General features: G+C 46.4%; 1 protein-coding gene across 2 annotated transcripts in view; it reads left to right on the plus strand.

The window, feature by feature from the left end:
- znrf3 (zinc and ring finger 3) overlaps positions 1–23033 on the plus strand; it is an 83753-nt gene that overhangs the window by 41401 nt on the left and 19319 nt on the right. For both annotated transcript variants that reach the window (XM_035379978.1, XM_035379977.1), the window contains exon 2: positions 3428–3550. In XM_035379978.1, the coding sequence (XP_035235869.1) occupies positions 3428–3550 (123 nt within the window). The remainder of the gene's footprint in view (positions 1–3427; positions 3551–23033) is intronic.

Raw genomic sequence — 23033 nt, forward strand, 5'->3', positions numbered from 1 at the left:
AATGCAAAATAACGGGGAACCCCAGCCCCACTGTGGGAAGGGACTGCCCTGAAACGGGACGCCCGGATTCAGCCATTGAGCTGCTTTCAGTGGGGCTAATCCAATTTGGGCTATTAGAGGGGGGAAAGTACCCACTTCTTTCTCTACCCGATGCTAGCGGCTGGTTTTAAGCCTCACTTAATCTTCCAGATTTTATTTATTTATTTATTTTGTTTCTTTATGAGTAGCCTCATTGCTGGTTTTATGTGCCAGAATTGTAGCTTTCTGGTCCAATCCTGGTGTAAGCAGATCGCTTCAGAGCAGTAAACCCGCCGAACTTCTTGGGACCTAACCAGTCTTTTTCTGACCAATCGGATCTACTCGGTGAATGCAGGTCAAGCCTATTCACGATTGTGATTCCAACATAAACTGTGTGGCTCTGTGTGTGTGTGTGTGCGCACGTGTGCATGTGCATCTGTCTCTGTGTGTGTGCGTGTGTGTGTGTGTGTGTGTGAAATACGTCACTCCTCTAAGCTGGCAGGGCCCTACAGGAAGGGCTGTTCCTAGAATACAAGTGAAGAGCAGGTGTGTTGAGACCTCTCCATCTGACCGGAAAGCCATAGCCTACTTCTAGCTGTTTCTTTCACCTGCTGCCCTATCGGTCCCTGCCAATGAAGTCTCCACTCAGTCGTTGATCTAAAGGGCCTTGGTTATCAAAGCCAGACATGATGTTGCGTCTAAGGCGAGGATCCCTCGCGTCCCAAGCAGTGGGGCTCTTCAGTGACGGGGTCTTGCTGTATGACCGATGCCAGCATTGTACGTTCAGCTGAATCACTCACAGAGCCCGAGCTGAACTTCTCATTTCGGGAAAATGAAACGGTAATCGACCGCACTGATAAAGAAAGATGCAGCGGTTCTCCAAACGGCTCAGAGAGCATTTAAAGTGTGATTCCTCACGAGGGAAAATGGACTCTGTCGCCTCATCCGTTCAGCAACTAATTAAAACACTTCTCTTTTTTCAATGCCTGAACTTTCACTAGGGGAAAAAAAATTAAGAAAACTAGGAGAGGGAAGTTGTAGGCTAGGCATACGTTAGCCTTAATTACAGTCTGGTCACCTCTCTTGGGCCTGCCGGGTGAGTCAGCATTTGTCATGTCTGCCTTCTTTGCTGGTAATCGGCTCTCTCTCTCTCTCTTTTTCTGTTGCCGTCTCACTTTCTCACTCTCTCCCTCTCTCTTTCTCTTGCTTGCTCTCTCTCTCTCCCTCCCTCTCTCTCTTGCACTCGCTTGCTCTCTCTCTCTCTCTCTCTCGCTCTCTCGCTCTTGCTCTGTGTGCTTTGTGGCGAGATGGAGGGTAATTTTGTGGCCTGAAGGAAAAGGGGTCACTTGAGATATTATGATAGACTATGACTGGTATGTGTTTGAAGAGGGAGCCTCAAAGCTTCCCTCTGCCTTTTTTTTTTTTTTCCCTTCCTGCATTTTTCTTCTGAAGTTCTAACGCTTTAAGTCGACCAGACGAGAACCTTGTGCGAAATGAGACAAGTCCGTGCTGGACGTTATTATCGGCAGAAGGGCAGTTTAAGTCTCTTACACACTGTATTGCGCCTAATCAAACAGTTTTTTTATTTTTTATTGATTGGGCTTTGAGGTCTGATGGGTTTCAAATTGTGTTGAACTGATTCAGTTCTGACCTTGCAAAGGTGCCTTCACACAACTGCTATGAGTGATCTAGAGGTGGTTATAGTATCTGTTCATAAGGTATATGCTTATATTTTTCGTTTTTTATGTGTGTATTTCGTCATTCATTAGGTCGGTAGTCGCCATAAAATTCATTATTGGTCATTTCATAAATTTTCTTAGAATGGAACATGGAATTATGTTCTGGTTGTATGTTCAGTAGCCACTGTGCTACCTCCTCCACAGACAGAAGTGTGGTTGGGCCCAGGTAGTGAGGTGGTTTAACCTGTTGAATATGAAGCCTGGTGAGAGAGAAACAGAAAGCAGCTGCCATTTACAAGAGAAAAACACGCCGCCACTTACCATCTGGAGTGTCCGCGTCCAGCACTTTCTGTTTCGCATCCTTGTAACCTGGAGCTATCGTCGTGCTCCATGTTGCTGACGTCTGAAACGTCAGTCGTGGCGTGAGCATTGGCCGAGAAAGAAAGCCGCAGCAGTGACACCAGCAAAACAACACGCTGTCAGTCACCCCATCTGTGCTGTTCACAGCGGGCTGTTACCTAACCCGAAAAACACACATCGTCAACGCGATGTCACCGAACATCGTCAGGCCGCCATCTTGATGGTGCTTCTGTTCCAGGTCTGGGGTAGAGTCGAGCACGTAGAGAAACGAACCGTTCCTAGAGGCCGACGCACTTGTCACATGCCCCCCCCCCCCTTGTGGTGTTCACAACCAGCTATTACCTAACAGGGAAAAACATGCTGTCATGCGCCATCTTGATGGTTTTCGCACCCTGGCTCACACCGTGTCGCAAAACCAGATTCGCAGCGGCCCACAGATCAGCCGGCCGAACGCTAATTACCCATAAGGCCACACGACCGTGTTCATCTGAGGATGGGGGGGGGCCGGGCTAACGCTTGGCTTGAAGGCAGTAGCGTGTTTGACAAAGTCGCTGTGAGAACAAGCTAACTCAGCCGGAAGGAACGTGCGATAGCTAGTTAGCACAAATTAGCAAGTGGGAAAATGAGAAAATGGGAATGTGCTTCTCGCAACGTGTTCTCGCTGTGGGGAAAGTTCAGTGAGTTTGTCGAACACGTCACACTTAGCTTGAAGGCTAGTTAGTTAGCACAGTTGAGCAAATGGGAATATGTTTCTCTGTGTCCTAGAATGGAAACAAGACCACATCTACAACCAGGTGCAAAGCATGCCTTACAGGTGTTCAACTTGTGTTTTTGCCATTTGTGACATATGTTAGCAGCATGGGATACTTGTATCATGGTCAGTAAGACTTCCACTGGCTACAAATGTGTTTTTTCTCCATTTTCTTTTGAAAGTTGTGGGTATATGTGATACCTTTCTTGTGTTTTTCTGAATGTATATTTGGCATAATTAACCTGTTACATTACATTAGTTCTCTGAAGAGGTGACAGTACTTTCTCTGAGCTAGCAGTGCTGTTAACTAGTCCCTGGGTTTTTAACAGGGGATCTGTGCCAGACTTCATATTCAATGACTTTATGTACATATGGGAAAATGTTTAAAAATATAAAAACTTTTAAGAAATGTAACCCCTTTTAACATATGATGGGGGCCCCTGGGTAGCTTAGAGCCTGGGTGGAGGTCCCTGGATCAGTAAAGACTTTAAACCCCCCTGGCCTAGTCTGTGTTTGTGGAGCGTCTGCTAGAGCAGAGGTAACTGTAACGCGGTGGCCTGTCTGTCCTCGGTGACGTCGCTGCTCTGCGTCGGCCTGACCGCCCTCTCCGTGGTTTCAGATGCACCCTCTCGGACTGTGCAACAACAACGATGAGGAGGACCTGTACGAGTACGGCTGGGTGGGGGTGGTGAAGCTGGAGCAGCCCGCGCTGGACCCCAGCTGCCTCACCGTCCTGGGCAAGGTAAGCACCCCCCCCCCCGTTTCTTTACCAAAATCCCCGGGATTACCGTCTCTCCGCTTTGGACCTACATCACACGGGGGTTTTATTTTTGGTTTTCCAGCGGGGCAGGAAATGCGGGGGGTGGGCGGGGGGGCGGGTGGGATGGGGCGCACTGAGCTAGCCAAGAGTGAAGTAACCCCCCGAAAGCGTTGGGGTCACTCTGAAAAATCCAGGGGTGGATTTCAGAAAGTTGGCTTGAAAGAGCACTGGGTTAGAACGGTAAGTATGGACAACTGGGAACAGCGTGTCTCCAGAAGGGAGCAATGGGATGAGAGCTGATGAAGGATGGGAAGAGGGCGATCTCAGTCTGGCAAGATTGAGGGGGGGTGGGGAGGAGGGAGGGGTGGGTGTCGGCTGGCTAAAAGTCGGCCGGGACAAAGGGGGAGAAATTTGTTCTCTCGCACTGGCTTCCTTAATCACATTATCCCTGAAATTTTCTCTAAGCAAACAACCCACGCGATTGGCTGGTTTGGGGCATCGGAATGCCGCGCCTGTGGAATTTTCGGGGCATATTTTGGGCTGGGAGTCTGGAGTGGAATTCCTCCGCCATCTTCATCTGTGACCGTGGCCTGGACAGACCTTCAGAGCAAGGCAGCGAGGGAGAGGCCGAGAGAAAGGGGGAGAGGAACCCTGCGGTTGTACCTGCTGAACTAAGGGCTGAGGAATGAGAGGGACACAGTCACGTGGGAGGTGCCAGAACAGAGCAGGTGGCTTGTTTTTTTTTTTTTTTACTTGGTTCAATCAAGGCATCGCCAGTCGTGCTGAAGTCCCACCCTTGGTTGCCGTGGGAACAGATTTATGATGTGAGGCTTTTTGCACTATATTTCTTTTTTGGTTGAGAAAAATGATAAGAGCATAACCTTCCCTCCCCCAACTCATCTTCCTTCCAGGAGCATTTTATCATTCTTTAATTAACTCTTCTTTTATGGTATATTTCCCCTTGTCCCCAGACAATAACAGAACTACCATCTAATCTATTGTGAGGGTGTTTGGTGACAGAAAGAGGCCAACTATTAATAATTGAAGGAGCCCATGCAGAGTGCAGAAATGCTAATGGTGCACTTTCTCTTAAGTGCACGGATGCTGGAATCTGGCTCTCGAATCCAAATCCGGCCCTGGTTTTTACTTTTCTCCCGGGTAATTAGCTGAACCATTAGTGTTACTGATTGGCCAGACTGTCTTCACGCGTGACTCCCAGGTAAATGGAGGGTGGAGAACCAGCAGGACCGTGCTTTGAGTAGCAGGTGACTGCGTACTGCGTGCTAACTGGACTGAACGCGGCCCTGGCGCTACATGTTTCGAAAAGCCCCATCTTTGCTGCCGGAAGGCCTCGCCCGATCGGGACGGCGCACTCATTTAAGATGTGTACCCTCTTAGGGGGGCTGGGATGAGGACCGGGTCGTTTTTGGGAAGTTTTTTTTTTTTTTTTCTTTTCTTTTGGACTGGCATCAGTGATCTCATTATAACAGAGAAAATGATTTCCATTTTTAGGAGCGGTGTTATAATTAGAGGAGTGGGGGGGGGGGGGGTTGTGGGGTGGTGGGGCGGGGGCTTTGTTTCATCTTCCCGAACCCCCGGCTGAGACAGTCGCAGCTGGAGGCCTGTTTCCCAGCCTCCTCTGCCAGACAACCTGAAATGCCCCTTCCAGCCGGGTGCCGCGGGGACCGAGTCACGCCGCCCCGCGCCGCGTATCCTTCCGCCCCGCGCCGCGTATCCCTCCGCCCGCCTGGGTCTGCCTGCCTGCCTGCCGCCGTGCCCGCTGGCCTCTGTCTGAACCTGAGCTGGCACTTCCTCCCTGGCTCTGTCTTCTTTAAAAGAAGAGAGTGGGAATCGGGGGGGTGGGGGGGGGAGCGGTCGCTCCTGTGTCCCCAGATTGGGGTGAGGGGTGGGAGTGGTGGGGGGGAGCTGGTCTGTAGCAAAGCGGGGGTTGGGTGAGACGGTTGGCATGGAGACGCGGGCTGAGCTGATGATGGCATGGTGGGGGGGGGTGGGGGTTTGGGGGTTGGGAAGCGGGACGGCTGCCCGCCCCTGCTTCCTGTAACAGCCCCGGATTGGCGGCGGCGGCGGCGGCGGCGGCCGGGTCGCGTGTACGCGCGCTGTTATTTCCCCAGCGTCCTGTTGGGCCTCCTTGGAGAGCTGAGCCGTCATTAACCTTCCACCCCTCCTACCGGCTGCGCTCTGGAAGCGGAGCTGCTCTCCAGAGGGCCGCCGCCGCACTTCAAACGCCGCGCTGCTGCGTGACTCCGCTCTGAGAACCTTCCGGATGCCGGACTGCGCGCAGTTTGCAGTTTGATGTGAACTCTTTTTTTTTTTCTTTTTTTTTTTCTTTTTTTTTTTCCCAAGAAGCTATTTGTGTTCACATGCACCCTCTGCTTATCGTTGCATTTTTCATAACTACTTAGCCCGAAGAACTTATAAAACAACACAAATTATTATCATTATTATTATTTCTCCCTCGGCTGAAAGTATTCAGATAAACAAGACATAATAATTATTAATAATTATTATCATTTATAATAATGATAATAATAATAGTAATAACAATCCATCTTACATGTCTGTATTTATTTGTCCTTATCTAGAGACAGGACCAGTACAACACTGGCACTGGTTCAGAAATGGTTTTATTATGTTGTCTAAAAGCCAAATGGGCCGAATCGTGCTATATCGTCGTTATTTTACAGGCCTTTGAGTTTACGACCCTTTCTCTGCACGTGGGACTGTTCTGACAGGCCGGGGGGCAAATGCCACTGCCGGGCCCCTCCCCCTGTGAGAATCGGCGGCAGGATCGGAACATGAAACCCTCAACCCCCCCCCCCCCTTCCCCCCCCCCCCTCCTCCGTGTCCTTTGTCGTCTTGCCAGCGCGATATCCTCTCTTTCAGGCGATGCGCTAGCCCAACTGACACATCGGCGAGCGCAGATGGGCTTTCATCTCGCTGCCATTTCGGGTCTTCCAATTACATCAGCCTCTGACGACGGAGGCGGGAAAATGGGGGGGGGGGGGAGGGGAGGGGCCTGGGCCTGGGCCTTATTTTCCCTGTTCTCCCACAGAGGGGGCTGAGGACGTCAGGGTTCTCTGTGCCCCAAGACTGGCACAAACCGGTATGGGTACCGGGGGGCGGCTGTGTGGCATAATGGGTAAGGAGCTGGTCTTGTTACCTAAAGGTCACACGTTCGACACTGTCCTGGTACCCTTGAGCAAGGTACTAAACCTGCATTGCTTCAGTATACATCCAGCTGTACAAGTGGATGCCATGTAAATGCTGTGTAAAAAGTTGTGTAAGTCGCTCTGGATTAGTACGTCATGGAGGCTACCCGCCTGGGTTTTTCCCCGCTTAATCGGAGCCTGTATGCCGTGACGTTGCTACGGCTAAGGACAGAACAAAGCCAACGGCTTCTCCTTCTCGGCTCGGAGAAGGCTTTGGGGTCGGGATGGGGTCCGGAAGCGAAGCCAGGGAAGAGGGCCAGATGTTAAAAGGAGGAGGGCTGTGAGAAACGAGGGCAAGGGGGGAAAGGGACTGGCCACAAGCCTGGAGCCCAAAAGTCAGCCCTCCTTCACCACAGTTCAGAAAGAGTTTGCCAACCGGAACTTACTTTATAATGTACAGCAGTGTGATTCTCAATCCTGGTCCTGGAGAGCCAAAGTGTCTGCTGGTTTTTTTTTTTTTTCTTTTTTTTTTTTTTTTTTTTTGCATTAAGACCAGAAACCGATTCAGACCCAAGAAACCGGGTGATCCGAGTTAGCCTTGCAATCGGCGGTTTTAACTGATCGATTGCTGTGCTGCTCGAAGTGCTGAGTAACAGCCAAAAGCCAGCGGACCCCGCGGCTCTCCGGGACCAGGACCGTGGACCACTGATGTACAGCCTGAGGGCATGTGCCCTTGGGAATGCTCAAATCTCATTGGGCATGTGTAGGGTTGTTCGGAAAATGAACCGGCATTAGCCTTCCACACCCCTGAAAGGCAGCACAACTTTTGGATGCGCTCTCATTGGCTGTTCAGAAACCTTCTCTGCCCGATCTCCTGTAGGCCAGGAAGCGAGAGACACAGGTGTGTCAGAAATCGGGCGGGTTATCCTACTTGCTCTCGCCATCTAAAGAGCGTTTTCATTTAGAAGGATGTCCCTCCGCCCCTCCCCCACACCCCGTTTATCCATCCAGACGAGATTAATCAAAGACGCTTCCAGATTAAATGACCTGCCATCGAACGCTCGGAGGGCTGCTGATGTGCCTGTGGCCGGGTCTGAGAAGTAATGACCCCCCGTCTGCCGTTTTAGCGCCAAAGTGGCGCTAGCACCCAAGGTGTTCCCATCCTGCACCTCTGTGTGCTCTGTCATTCTGGAGTGAATGAGCGCGTAGTCTGGGGTCCGATTTAATTACCATCAGCGGGTAGGGGAGGGATGTGTGTGGGGTGGTGGTGGGTGGAGGGGTGACTGTCGAGTTTAGAATAAGCAGAGATATGATCTCTCTCTGCAATTAAACAGAGACCTGCCAGTCCATCCTACTCTATTTTCTATTAAGAGCTGATGCCGCCTTTCTTTGATGTTTTCCCCATATATTTGACATTTTAAGAGTTTTTTTTAGCCTTTTTTTTGCTTGGCTGGGTTATCTTTGGATCCTCGACAGAACCCCGCGTTTTCAGAGGGCAAACAGTCCGCTGCTCCAGTGTATCTGCAGCCGCGAACAGGTGCACAGCGATAGCGCTAATCCCCAGTTAATAAACCGAGTTTCTCTGCTAGATCAAAGTAAGCGTGATGGACGTTTCATTTGAACTTAAATATTACGGGGGGGCTTTAAAGATGGAAGACAAGGCGTCTTTGTTCGCAGGCCTTTCAGGCGTTCTGCAGTCGTAGTCGACGGACGCACACCTCGAGCGTTATGAAGCATGCGTTGCGTACGGCGGGGAATGGAGAAGGACTCCAAGGGAAAGTTTCGATGTTTTCATAACGTCGGTGTCAAGGGTCAGGGATGTTTCACAGCAAATGGCGGACTGCTGATGTTCTCTTATCACTTCCTTTGAGGGCCAACATTTCTCTGAAAGCAGAAGAAAAGCTGGTAATTTACCTCGGAATTATCCAGAATTATCATCAACTGACGCAAGCATTTTAAAAAAAGGTGTGATGTTTCTGAAACAAGTCAACGTGTATTTTTGAAAAAAAAAGGAACCGAAGAGAAAACTTTGTGTTTGTTTGGGCATACCACGCTCATTCCTTGGGTTTAATCGTATTTTTAGTCTCATGCCTTGTGCAACTTGTTTTTTGAGTTTTTTTTCGTTTTGAATAATGGGTCTCGGAATCTTTTTTTTTCTTCTGTCTGGGAACAGACCGCAAAGTCAAAAACTACGGTCGAGGAGCATTTGTTTTCCCGCCATTCCGCTGGTCTTCTCGAGCTGGTGAAGGCTGTTCGCTGAGCGGTTGGCTGCTGGACACCATAATTAACCAAAGTCTGCTTTTGGAGTCCAATCTCGTGCTTCATCCATGGAGTCTTATGAAAAACGCACCAAGAAAACATGACTCTGTAAGGGCTCTTAAAAAGCTGCCAGACACAATTTTGCGTAAAACGAAAATGAATTAATTTGGCCGATAAGAGCGGTAGCACTCATAAAGTTTTTTTTTTTTTTTTTTTTTTCCCCGAACGTGGAATGTTTTCCCCTGAGAAGGTTCCCATGTGGGAAGGGGGGTGGGGGTTGGAAATCACCTGGTTGCCGGCAAGAACAGCACATTCCCCCATTAGGGCATGGTGGGAACGATGGGAGCCATCAATCATATGCAAAAACCTGTTTGATTGGCTGCTATCAACTTTTTTTTCTTCTTCCTGAAAGAGGCATATTTTTCAGCTCTCGAGCCCCAGTTGGAATTCGCTGTAATGCCTGTAATTGCCACGTTGGTGGCATTGCAGACGCAGCAGTCGCTCGTACTTGACTGTAGTGTAGACAGAATTACCGCCGTGCGACTTCGACTCAAAGAAGGGGGAGGGTTTGGGCGTGAAGTCGTTTCGGCGCTCCCTGGATTGATGTGCGGAGCGTCCTGCAGACGGTTCGCTGAAGGGACGGTTTGTCATATCGACGGTCCCAGTCTTGTCGCCCTACTGTGGGCGAGAGAGAGAGAGAGAGAGAGAGAGATAATGGCGGTTTTCCGATCGATAGAGCCGCCTCAGTCTGAGAGAGAGGTGCCGCTCTGCTTTGAAACCAGAAGAGCTGTTTTGCATCGGTGATCCGTCTTTTAGATCCAGTCAAGTTTTAATTAAAAAAAAATTAATACGATTTTTTTTTGCAGGGATTATAATTTTGCATGTAGTGTCTACATTTTCCAGACTAGTATCTGGCTCGGAGGGTCAAGCATCATGCTAAACACACGCGCAGTCAGCAGTTTCCTTTGTACAGATTAAAAGCAGCTATTTCTGTACCATTCTGTTTCTTTTTTTTATGGACACATAATATTTATGGTTTTATCTGTTATGAAACTGAGAAAGAGGTCAAAGATTCTTTCCCAGGCATAGCAAAACCGCACATGGCTGTTGTTTACATTCATTATGCTACTCGGTTTTTTTCCCAATATGCACTGGGTGTGTTGAATGGGAGACACCCTATATCCGTAGCCGCCGTTGATATAGGCTCACCCCAGCTCCCCCAGTTCATCTGCGTGGTGCTTCACTCTAGTTTGGTCATTGTAGTTGTAGCTGATCGACCCCAGTATTTGTTTATTTGATGAGCCACTGAATGGGTTGATAGGTCATGGTTACTAAGGATGCACAAACCCCCCAACCCACCCGCATCCACCCACACACCCCCCCCCCCCCCCCCCCCCCTCCCTCACCATACAAATACACTCCCCCCTCCAATCCCATTCCTCACACTAGGAAAACAAGCGGGGGAACTTTTGAAGCTTTTTTTTTTTTTTTTTTTTTTAAACGCGGAGCCTCGCCTCTCTGGTTCCATTTTTCATGTTTGCGTTCGCCTCAATATGCCGAAATTTTTGCGGCGGATTTTCATAGCGGGGAGCCAAAGCGTTGTTTTTTTTTTTTGGTTTCTTTTTTTTTCTTCGCCGGCAGAGCTTCTCCCTGTGGGCCGTGTTTTTGTCCGCCCGGCCCAGGGTATGAAATCACAGCTTCACAGGGCTGGGAGCCCACTGAGCCTGTTGCCATGGTCACTGGGAAGCTCCCTGTGTCATGTGGCTCAAAGTGAGCCGTCCCTGGGCGGCATTGCCCCGGCTTTCAATGGGGAGGCAAAATGACCATTATTATACTTCACACCGCCTGGGCCCCTATTAAAAAAGGGAGGAGAAGGAGAAGAAGAAGTAGAGAGGAAGAAGAAAGAAAGGAAGAAAGAAAGGAACCACAGGGACTTAAGAAGAAAGAGAAAAGAGAGAGAGGGGGGAAATGAAAAGGAGAGAAACCACAGTGCATCACCGTAGAGGTGGACTTTTTTTTTTTTTTTTTTTTGGAAAGGGAAATAAATGATTAATCTTCAAACGGACTGCGTCTTTGCATGAGTGTGGGTGAACTGGAGCTCTTAAATTCCCAAAACCCTCTCTCAACACAGATTTATGACTTTTTTTTTCTTTAATTCCTATTAAATCGGATACTGTGTTTTGGGGGGGGAGGGGAAGAAAATCCTCTTTCATTTGTGGAGGTAATTAGGGGAAAGTTTGCCATGTGCGTGTGCGGTAGGCGGGAGGAAAAAAAAAACTATGTGCAGAAACGCTGTGTGTGGTGATGTCAGAAGGCTGTGTATATGGTAGCAGATGTCAAACCTTTATGGACGTTAGTGTCTAGGGGGTTTGGTGGGGGGGGGGGGGGGGGGGGTTGGGGGTTAGTGACTAGAGGGTTGTGGGAGGGCAGTGTTAGTGACTCAAGGGGTTGGGGGGGGTTAGTGACTAGGGGGGCAGGGGATATTTGGTCAGAGGGTTTGTGGGGGGGAGAGTTAGTGACTAGGGTGTTTGGGTCTAGCTGTGACCTATGAGGTTGAGCTAATGGTGGGAAGAGGTCAGGCCTTCAACAGGTGGGAGAGAGTTGGCAAAGGGGGATGTGGCGGGCGCACCTGGCAACCCGACTAGACTAGACTAGAGTCTATATTCTAAACCTCAGGATCAATAAGACCCTTGAGTGGTTGTATCACAGCGTAATGTTCTCCTGTAAAACGTTTCTTACGAGACGTGTAGGATCCAGCCCTCCTCAAAACTTCTCCAACCAATCTGTAAACGCCTCCTTTACCACTCCCTCCCTTCTTCTTCCTCCTCATCCTCCTCCTCCTCAGTTCTGATTGGAATCCGTCCACACGAACGCTTGCGTGTGGAATACTAACTAGGGCCTCGGGGGTCGCCCGATCGCGGTTTTGGCAGCTCCTCGTTACGTTTATCGCTCGGTGATACGGAACACGGCTTGCTTGAGGGCAATTTTTTATTACCCTCCCCGGAGGGGTATCTGAAAGGTAGCGCTATAACCTCGCCGTAGCGAGCCGCCAAGGCGCGGGACTGGGCGAAGGGTATGAACGGGCGTTAAAACGCGGCGGTATTTCCGCCCAGCACGTCGACGAGACGGTCTTTTTGTGCGCCCGCCGTCGGGTGTGCCCGGGGTGTATCGCGCTAGGCTAACGTGAAAAAAGAGGCTTCGCGTGGAACAGACAGGCGCTGGTGTGTCGCACACAGGGTTAGGTAATGACTGGGGCACGTCTCCAAAAAAGCCTCACTTTAATGAACTTGGATGTCCTTCTAGCAACGTGACGCGGTTTCGCTGCGGATGACTCATCGCAGAAGCAGGCTGCGTTTCTGAGGGCGCTTTCAAAAGCTGGGGTGTAATTATGTTTCCTCTCCTTAATTGGAAGGCGAACCAGCAGTTCCTAGTTGAACTTGTTTTCCCACCTGACGACAGAACAAATGTTTTTGATCTGCGCCTCCTGTACGCATGCCGCTTGTTATTTTGCTTCGCCTTTAATTAAAAATGCGCTCATACGTACTTTTAATCAGGAGATCTGGTTTCCTTTAATGCGCCGTTCCCCTCCAACCAGTGGGCCTGCGAAAATTACACGGGGCTTAAAACAAAGGGAGGCTTCTGCCTGAGTCAAGGGTTTAGAATTTATGGGAGAATTCTGGGATAGCATCACACCAGGTAGCAACATGAACACAGTCGTTATTATTACAAAGTTGGCTAGTAATGAAACGTGATGTATCGATTAAGAACTGGCATTTATGAAGATGAAAGCAGGCTTTTTCGGTCGTGTATTGATTAAGGATCGCTGTCTATGAAGACAAAATGAGGGTTTCTCATTCATGTATTCATTAAGGACTGCTGGTTATGAAGACAGAGTTATGCTTTTTCATTCATGGATTGATTAAAGATTTTTGTTTATTAAGACAAAATTAACCCGGATACAATGGGTTTCAATCGAGCACACGATTTCAGACAGCTTAGTAAAAGGCACTGCAGACTGGGACTCCCAACTGGTCTTTTGCTGGTGTAGGGTTGGGTTCATTCAGTTTGCAGTTGGAGTCTAATGTTCAGAGTGCTGGCAAGGCTAGCCTGGGCCTCCCTACTATATTTGAGTAAGATGAAAAGATGAAAAGTGTTTTAAAATGACCCAGTTCCACACTGATTTGTCAGGTAATGCTGAGTATGTTTGTTTGTGCAATCTGACTGGTTAGCCAGCTCACAGGGCTAGGTCGAAACTAGTTTCGTTTAGAGTATGACAATTATTTGTCATTTGCATTTTAACGAAGGTCTTAAAAGGTGTCTAGGTGCAGTAGCACCGTATAATTACTTGAGCTTATTCACTCTTCAGTTCTTAGGTAACTTTGAACACAGTCCATGGTGCACTTCTTCATTTTCCAGGCATTTACCAGGCAAAAACAAATTTGTTTCCAGACCTGAATTGTACTCGTAAAACCATCTGACAAATGCTTTGCGTGCTGTATAAATACGTTTAAGATTTGATTCGATTTGACGAGATTTAAATTTAAGCCCTTTTTTCTCCCTGCTTAATTTCGCTGTAGTTCGAGACTTCAGCAGGCACGTAAAGGGTTAAGCGCTCTCGCGGAAAAGGGGAGGGGGGGCTCTGAAGTTTGAAGGCCGAGTCCTGACCTGCTGCGGTGTTTGCCCAGAGAGAAACGCTCCTTTTCCGAGCGAGGATACCATTACACAGCGAGACGAAAGGCCTTTCATGCAAGCAGAGACACGGTCCCTGGGGCGGCTTCAAGGGAGGGCGAGATTAGAAAAATAAGACGGTAGAATGCGCGGTCCTTTAATTAGAGCCGTTGAAATTACCTGCCGAATTACTGCAGCCAGATCTCGCCCTTCTCCCTCCCTTCTGTAAACCGTATTAAAGTGCGCTACTTAAAAAAAAAAAAAAAAAAAAAAAAAAACATTTTAACCGTCAATGAGAATATTAATTTTTTTTTATTTACCCGTGGTTTGATTTCACGTGGAAAGAAGCAGGCCTGTATGTGTCGGGAGTGGATAAGGAGGGCCCAGCATGAACCCTTTTAGGTGTGAGATCACAAATGTGATTAGAATGTTCTTAACTGAACATTCTAGTGCCGGTGTAACCGTCACTACTGGTAATTTTAAGGAGTGTTCTAGAACACTGACTTTTGAAAAAAAAAAAAAAAAAACATTCCAAAAACACTACTCTTCAAAGGGTTGAACTATCCATAATTCTCTCTTATTAGGAATGCTGGGTAGCTTGATAATCTTGTTAGGAATTCACACTGTTACTATGCTAATCGTTATATACCTAAAATGATTTCTGGAATTCTACAAACAGGCCTATGCTATTCATAGCAAAACCATAGCAACAGATCAAAACCATAAGTAGCGCTATACAGTATGTGCTCTTTGCTGTTCTTCGCTGCAAATGTTTTAATTTACGCCCCCTAACCTAAGAAAAACTGCTGTTGTAACATCTTAATAACTTTAATGTCAAATGTCCTGGGTACATTTTTTTTCCATCAGTAAATATTAAAAGCTTTCAAAATTGTAATTAACGGCATTCAGCTGTACTTCCGAACAGGCCAGGAAGGAGACGAGTCCGTAGGCACCGCTGCACACTGACATTACATTACGTGTCAGCAATGCTTTCATCTTATCGTAATCTTTGCCGTAGATGTCAGGGACTATTTTAAACTCTTCAAAGCTATCGGCTGGTGTGGCGAAAGACATCCAGCCCTGCTTCCTGTTTTTGCTCATTTCCTCACTTCCATCTCTGTCTCTGAAGTGGTGGCACTGGAGTCGTGGCTGACTCCCCCCCCCCCCCCCCCCCCCCTTTTTTTTGTGTTTTGGGGGGGTTGAATTTTTTAATACCAAACATCAAATGCCAGTCCTGCCCCTGCCCTACATGGATATTGACTGAGCGGTGGGGTGGGGGGATTTCTCATTAACAGACGGCAGGCTGTTTGTTAATCAGTAAGCCACGTAGAGATGGAGGCCTCTCGTGTGTTTTTGTTTGAAAGTGAAAATGCAAAGAGGCGTGGCTTCGCACGTTCAGATCTTGAGATCCACGTTATTGACTATTTCTTATCATGGATATTTAATTACCCTTAATTACCCTCTCATAACAGAAATATGATCAGTGAGGAGCTTCAAGCCAAGTTAAGTCCAAGACACTCATTCTCAAATTTACACTGTCGATTTATTATTTTTTTTACATCTAAGAATTGGGGGTGTAAAAGTCCCTGCTGCTATTTCCGAGGAGAGAAAAAAATGGAAGACCTGGAACAACAGGAAGTGTTTTCTTTTTTCCTCTCTGTGGATTACAAAGGAAAAGTGGACCCCTCAGAACAACAAAATCAAGCGAAGGAGAAGAGAGAGGAAATTTAATTAGCGGTTTTCCATTCCTGACCCCTGATTGGGCCTTTCCGTAGGGCCCAATCGATGGTCATCTGATGGGCTGTGATTGGCCAGATTAGCAGCTGCTGGCTGCTGTCAGGTCTTGAGCGTGGCACAGTAGCTAGGCTAACTTCCTGTGTTCAAGGCATGGAATTCATGATTGACACATCACGCAAAATCATCGAAGGGAACCGTCAAAGAAGAACTGTGTGTGCGTGTGTTTGTGTGCATTTGTGCATGCTTGTGTGTGTGTATGTATGCATGTATGTATTGTTTGTGCTTGTGTGTATGAAGGTGTGCGCGTGCATGTGTGCGTTTGCATGTGTATGCATTGTGTATGCATGCACGTGTTTGAGTGCAGGCACATTTGTATGTTTGCATGTGCGTGTTTTGTGTTTGCGTTGCTCTGTGAATGAATGCGCGCACGTCCATGCGAGAATCTTTCGTGATTCTCTCTCTCCGCGCGTGCGGGTAGATCGGAGCGCGGCCACCAGCGCTGGGCATGTCACGCCGAGCGGCCCGGTGGACTTGACGATGTTGTGTGACCAGGATGCAGGTGCTTTATCAATCTTCGGCGAGACCAGACGCCCGCACCGACAGCGAGAGCACGCTCGGCGAAGCTCGACCGCTAAACGCGAGATTCCTTCATTGTTCTTCGAGGTGCGATGAGAGGTCGGGCCTAACTTTCCCATGTTCTTAATGAAGAGGAGCTTCCCGGAGACCACGGGAACATGAAGACGTGTTTGAAGGGGAATGAGTTAAAAGACAGCGGCCTGTTTCCAGAGAAATGTTCCTCGCACAGTCACGTTTGCAGTTCTCAGTGCATCGCTTTCCATTTTGGGAAATGCCGCACATGCTTTTTGACATCTCATAAGACTGTTTTTAAAAAAAAAAATTCTTCTCATAAATTCTTGTTCCTGCATTCTTATTTATGTAAATTGAGCCCACCCTTGTCCTTAAACACCAGCATGAATGTTCCTCACTTTAAGGTTCCTTTTCTTGTGTTTGGAATGACAAGCATTTGCCTCATGAAACATTCATTGAATTAGCATGCTGATGTCCCATTTGCTTTGTCTGTTTTTTCGTTTAAAGCATCTTGTATTTGATTCAGTCCGCACATGACTGCGTAATCTAAAGTGCGTTTGTTATCACTTAAACCCCTGTGTTCTGTTTACTTATTAGCACCTGTGAAACTGGGATTATATCAAACATACTCAGGTTATTATTGGGGTTTCAATGCAATACGGAAATAAAATTTCTGCAAAATTACCTGATATACATTATATTTATATCAATTGATATTTGTGATTTATACAATTTACAAGTAGGAAGGCATCGGGGCATAAATCATATCTGTGAAAAATTAAAATGAAACGGTAGATTATTGGCATTCATTGTTTTGAAATGATATTCTCAATTATTTTTCATCTTCAGCTAATTATATTCAGAGAAACCATGTAGGTGATAAGTCATCAAGCAAATGCAGAGGACGTACAGCAAGTATAAACGCAAAATGAGATCCGAATCGACACTCGGTTACCGTCACCGGGGTTACGAAACGCGCCTCTCGGAAGTGCCGTTCCTCTTTTTTTTTTGCCGCAAGTTTAAAAGGGGTCAGTCTGACCCAAACTGAACACAGGCGGTTAAGGCTGGACCCGGTGTTGACGTGGGCCGGCGCTGCCTCCCTCGCCCACTTGCCAAGTGGCACTGCCGGGTCTCCTGGAGGTGCTCCCTCGCAACACATTCATGGTGCAACTCAATTGTATAACTTTTGGTTACGCAACGCTGGCTTGAATAGCCACACCACATTGTGAACTGGGGCAGAGAGAGAGAGAGAGAGAGAGAGAGAGAGGAGTAGGGATGGAGAGAGAGAGAGGGAGGGAGGGGGAGAGAGGTAGGGAGAGGGGGGTGGTGGGAGAGAAGTTGGGAGGGAGGGAGGGGGAGAGAGAGAGAGGTAGGGAGGCAGAGAGAGAGTGTGAGGGAGAGGGAGGTATGAGGGAGGGAGTGAGTGAAAGAGGGAGAGAGAGAGAGGTAGGGAGGAGGGGAGGGAGTGAGTGAAAGAGAGAGAGGGAGAGAGAAAGGTAGGGGAGAGTGAGTGAAAGCGAGACAGGGAGAGAGAGAGAGAGGGGCGACAGGGATAGAGAGAAGGGGCTGGGAGAGCGGTGAGAGAGCTTGCCAAACTCGTGAACAGCCCCGAGCCGTCCCGAGGCTGGGCATGGCGCGATACCGTCTCCTGCCACTGTCTCCAAAAATGTGACGGGCTGGAAGCAGAGGAGGAGCTGAATTCTTGTTCTCTCTCTGTTCATGCGCCACTTGAATATGTTTGCAATGCGATTATATGTCAATTAATAGCGTATGCAGTGCACCATATAAACATTGGTGTGTAGATGAAAAAGAAAAAAGCTTTTTGCATTTAAACTTATTTTTGGAGATATTCAGACTAGCACTGATGCTCCCCCAATTTTGTGAGTAGCTCTGGGTTCATGTGTCTTCTGGATCTGTGTACTGATTCCCTGCATGAAAGCAATTGCATGGAATCAGGGCGATAGATCAACTCATTGAAAACTGTATGAGATCTTAAGAGATTCTCTACGGGTGCAAATATGGTCTGTATTCCAGGCTCAACCTAATGCGGTGTTAATTAAATTTAGTTTCCAATCAGAAGCTCAGATATGAACAGAAATTAAGGGGGCAGCCTTCATTGCTGATGTTTGCTCGAACATTTTCTTTTTCTGAAAAATAGTTTCCTATTACCCTAGAAGGAATTAAAAATGGATCACCATTAGAATCTTGAGCCTTACTTGCACAATTAAAGTTGGTTGAAGAGCTTAAGATTTTGTTGACTCGGCAAGAAGGAGTATTATTTCGCAGAATCAAGGATCTCGTTCACTGTCATATTGCAGTTAATTAAACCACAGCCCGCCTAGGCCCTTACCTCTGTGTGGCTATTCAGATAGAGACAGAGCTGATATAGAGACAACAATGCTGATTTCAGACTAGGACTAAAGTTCTTGTTTTTGGTGAATGACATCATTATATCGGGCACACCCCCCCCCCCTTCCCCCCAATGAACGAGGAAGATGAGAATTCATATTTCCCACAAGATACCACCTGTGCCCCCCCTCCATTTAGCTGTCAAAAACACAGCATTCACACTCCTAAAAGCCTGTGACAAGGTCAACTGGCCTATACATAATGGTCACTACATCCATATTCCTCACTCACAGTTTTTATTTTTTATTTATTTCCTTCTCTTTGAAGTTCAAATGTCTCCCGCTCGGAGATAATGGGAAATCCGTGTACTGCTTCCACTGCAGGGAAAGTGACGCCGGGCTTTGCCGGTGGCTACGAACGTGTGCTGGTTTCAGATGCCGTGCGTTTTAGGCCTCGCTCTGCCCAAACAGATAAGGATTCCAATCGCGAGGTCTGTTGATTTGTTTTTCTCTACTTCGACAACTTTGGGGGGGGAAAAAAAATGTGCCCCAAGCATGATTCCGGACTTTCGGAACGAGAACCAGACCTGTGTGGCACAAACCCCTCCTGAAGCCCGGACTGAAATTATTGAACATTAATTCTGCACTATTTCACAAGGCCACCAACGTGATTGACACCTCATTTGTGGCACTCCGCTCCGGAGCTGAGCTGTGGGGATGGAGAGAAGTATAAATAACTTTGGTAAATGTCAAGGCCCTGTTTCAGACAAAACAAAACAAAAACAAAAACTCTAACTTTGTCTAGTATGCTTTGGAGACATGCCACTATCTAAATACAACTCTTTGGTGTGTTTTTTTTATTTTATTTTTTAATCCATATATACTTGTTTTTGTTGTTTATTCTACAGTGAAGACTTTGCATAATTGTTTGAGGTGATTTACCTGTCCACAGGAGTTATCCCCCAATTCCCGTAAAATTTTAATTGCCCAGGACGGGCAGTTTGCGGAGTTGTTACCCCACAGAAATGGTGACTCGTTCTGCCGAGATACGCAGATTAGGGAGAGTGTTCTTCAAAGTAGGTCATAGCTTTTGCCTTTTAGAGCTTTTTAAAGAGCCAGCAACCAATTTGCATTCAGTTTTCAGTTTTAGAATGGCAAACCAAACTTCGATGAGCAGGAGTTACTCAGATAAGGTTCATCTACTCAATCTCACATTTTTGCTACCTAGAGTGGACCAAATATGGAAGAAATGATGTATAATATAATACAGTAGTTCTCCTCTAATGGAGAGAGTTTTCTTCACCCACGTTTCCACTGATGTGAAACAACCTTGACATAAACAATGGAAATTAAGTGCACTACTAACAGATTTAGTGCTGTTCTGTGGCTGTCGTTCTGCAAGTGTACTCCCGTTCAAGTGCAGGTACTCGAGAAAATTCTACCGCTTTGTGTGGTTAATAAACATTTCTCACGTCTATAAAAAAAACTTTTAAAATTGTAAAATTACGACCCCTTGGCTCCAGTGAAATGTGTCTGTCAATTCTTAACAGCCTCTGAAGCAATATTAAACCGTCGAAAGCGGTTACTCTTTTTAAAAAGAATGTTTTTCTCCCTCAAACTCAAGGGCACACGAAGTCCACTCATTAGGTAAACCTTTTCCGCAGCTCAAAGCATAGCGACTGCTGTTCGGCACGCTAAATACAGACAGGAAGGGACGGCAGGATAAGTGGGACGTTTTCATGGCATAAATCAAAAAGCTCTCAAAGATAATCATACACAATGTTTTTATAATTCTTTTATTTTTATATATATATATTTCTTTCTTTTTTTTCGGCTCCAAGTGGCTTGGAAGGAAGTGAGCGAGCTGGTTGGTCAGTGGAGTACTACTTTAGCTAACGGTCTTTGCCCTGGTTCCCTCTACATTTGGCCTTTGAATTCCCAGCCTGATGGAGTTTATAATAAATATGACAAAGTATTTATCATGTTTATTTTTATCATGTTTCAGTTGCATAGGTGACTTTCATCTATGGGCGGAGCTTACCGTTTGACCTTAGGGCTGTTCAAGTGTTTCAAGGCTGTTCAAGGCTTGCATTTTCAATGAGATCCTACAGATACTGTATATCATATACTGCACTATAGAAACCGTCAACTGCCACTATGTAGTGGCAAAAATGTTCACTTAATGAATTTCTTGGCTGTTTTTTTCTGCCAACAAATTCATTTTTTGGGCACTAATAATATTGCTGCCTGGATTGATCTAAATAAAACAATTATCCAGTTGTGCACTTTAGTATGGGCTGACAAGCAAATGTGTTAAATATGATAATTTTTGTTTAAAGGTTATCAGAAGATACCAGACAAGATACCTTTCTATAAGAGCTAGCCGCCACCAGCTTAATCTAGTTTGTGCTTCCCAACAAAGGTAGCTAAACTTGGGAATCTGGCTCACCTATTGCTGAATGTCATTCAGCTGCTGATTCTGCATTATAGCTCTTGCAAAACCATGTAAGTACATAACTACATAAGTAGTTGTCTTGGTCTGTAAAATTTAACACTCTCCCTCACTAGCTCTCCCGAAAGAGCAATTTTTTTGAAGTTTCTCCTTGGACTGAGCTATTCTCTGGAAATGATACCAAACAATGCATTCTCTCCCGGCTCGTTCTTAGAGATTTAACTTGTTGGGAGAGGGGAATGTAGTTCTCAGAGGAGAGATTTCCAAAGCGAGAGAATTACGTCACCTGATCAGGTTTCTTGGCGCGGTATTACACCAAGATCAGTTGCTAAACTGAATGTGTAGCCCTGCTCCATTGTTTTCCACTGAGTTAGGTTGGTGCTGCGGTATCACAATAATCAATTCTGGCTTGGCTGCTCGATTGGTATCACTCAAATAAAAAATGTTTTCTCAAACAAACACATTCCTCAGTTTCACACATCTCTGATATACCTGCTGCTGCTGTTTGATAGTTGCATTTTTGTGTCTGTGTTCTGTTTTTAGATGCAGAAAAATAAATAAACATTGAACCTGAAAAAGAATGAATGACTATGTATTTCTGACTTTCCACATTATTTTACAAACTCCCAACTCCGATGAGAGTTTTATCTGTTATCTCAAGTTTCTGTTCGCGAGCCAAACTTGAATTATAGTTAACTCTAGTTAAGTTTGTCGGCAATAAAACAACACGCGGTTAGCATTCGAGCGCAGTTCACCTATAAACCTGCATTTAAATTGGCTCATTTTGGGGAACGTGCCCACGCTGAAAGCTAATGCAAGCCCGGCGCTGCTCAGCACTCAACAGCATGAGTCACGAGAGGTTGCTAGGGAGGACGCGTGTAGCTAGCTGCTGAAACTGACACCTCCGTGAGCCGACGTGAATAGAGGCTGCTCTGTTTAGCACAGTGTGTTCTGATGTGGTTGGGGGGATATACTATAATATAGTATAATAGCTGTAACATATACAATTGTTTCCCAATTGTGGGTGGGTTTTTCCTCATGAAAACACAACAAAATCAAAAGTGCCATACTTCACTTTGCTGTTTAGTGATTGGAAAGCATGTACGACTGAACCTGGGGCATACCTGTGTATACCTGTGGTATATAATACAACAGGAACTCCACCCATATTGAGGCATGTATATGAGGCTAAATCAAGTGTCTGAGTTTTTTTTAAAATTATTTTATTCATGTGTGTAATCTTGAAGCTTTTTTTCTTTTTTTTCAACTTCCATAAACATGTTTTGTGCCAAAGAACGTTTGGTCATTATAAATATTTATTTTAGGAGGAGAGACCTTTGAGTGCAAAAAAAAAAAAAAAGAGAGAGAAAAAGTTTTGCTTTTAAGTTCTGATGGGCTGGGATTTATACAGCCTGAAGCTCTGTAATTCTTCTAAGTGTTCAGTGTAAACAGAGGATAAGTGTGTCATCTAAATAGGTGCTAATGGTGTAGCCTAAACAAACCCTGTCACTGTTTCGACGTGGGAAACGTCTTGCGCGCCGTTTGTGTCCTCGCGATGTTATTTCTTTCGTCTTATTCTTTTTTTTAAATAAGCGAAAGTGGGCTAGCTGTCAGATCAAAGTGGTGGTTTTGGTACAGAAGTCCTGGCTCTGTACGCGCAGTTCCAGTTTAGCAGCATTCCTCCGCTCCGGCTTTGCTCTGCCGTCGGAGCGTTCGAAACACTATATGACCCCAATACCGCCGATCTGTTTCTCCCTCCGGGAGATTGGTATTTTCCACCCGAATCCCATTTGCCTGCGATGCATTGAGTGACATGTTGTTTCCAAGAAACTATGAGGCGGTAGTACAGGCGGCTAGGAGAGGGTATGTATACAAAAACCACTAGCAACTATACGGTTAATGTCGTGATGGAAATCTTTTGATTATTTTCATTCAGGGAATCTAAATAATGTCTTGGCACCCTCTCTCTCTTGAGGAAAAAAAAAATAGGTGGAAAAAAAACCTACCACAGATAAGCAAAACACCGAGGGAAGAAAAATATGCCTTTATCTTTTAATATACTGAAAAGCCAGGAGGCAACATAAAATTACTGTATAATGGTAGTTGAGAGCCTTCTGAAGACTTAATTGCCTTAATTATACCAGTGCAGAAAGAGAGGGAGTGAGAGCGAGAGAGGGTTCAGTTTTATTAGCAGTCCTCTTTGAGGCAAAGTGGAGGGGGTGGACTATCCGATTTATAATGGT

This window comes from Anguilla anguilla, chromosome 10 (genome assembly GCF_013347855.1).
Source record: "Anguilla anguilla isolate fAngAng1 chromosome 10, fAngAng1.pri, whole genome shotgun sequence".
In the NCBI taxonomy this organism is placed as follows: domain Eukaryota; kingdom Metazoa; phylum Chordata; class Actinopteri; order Anguilliformes; family Anguillidae; genus Anguilla; species Anguilla anguilla.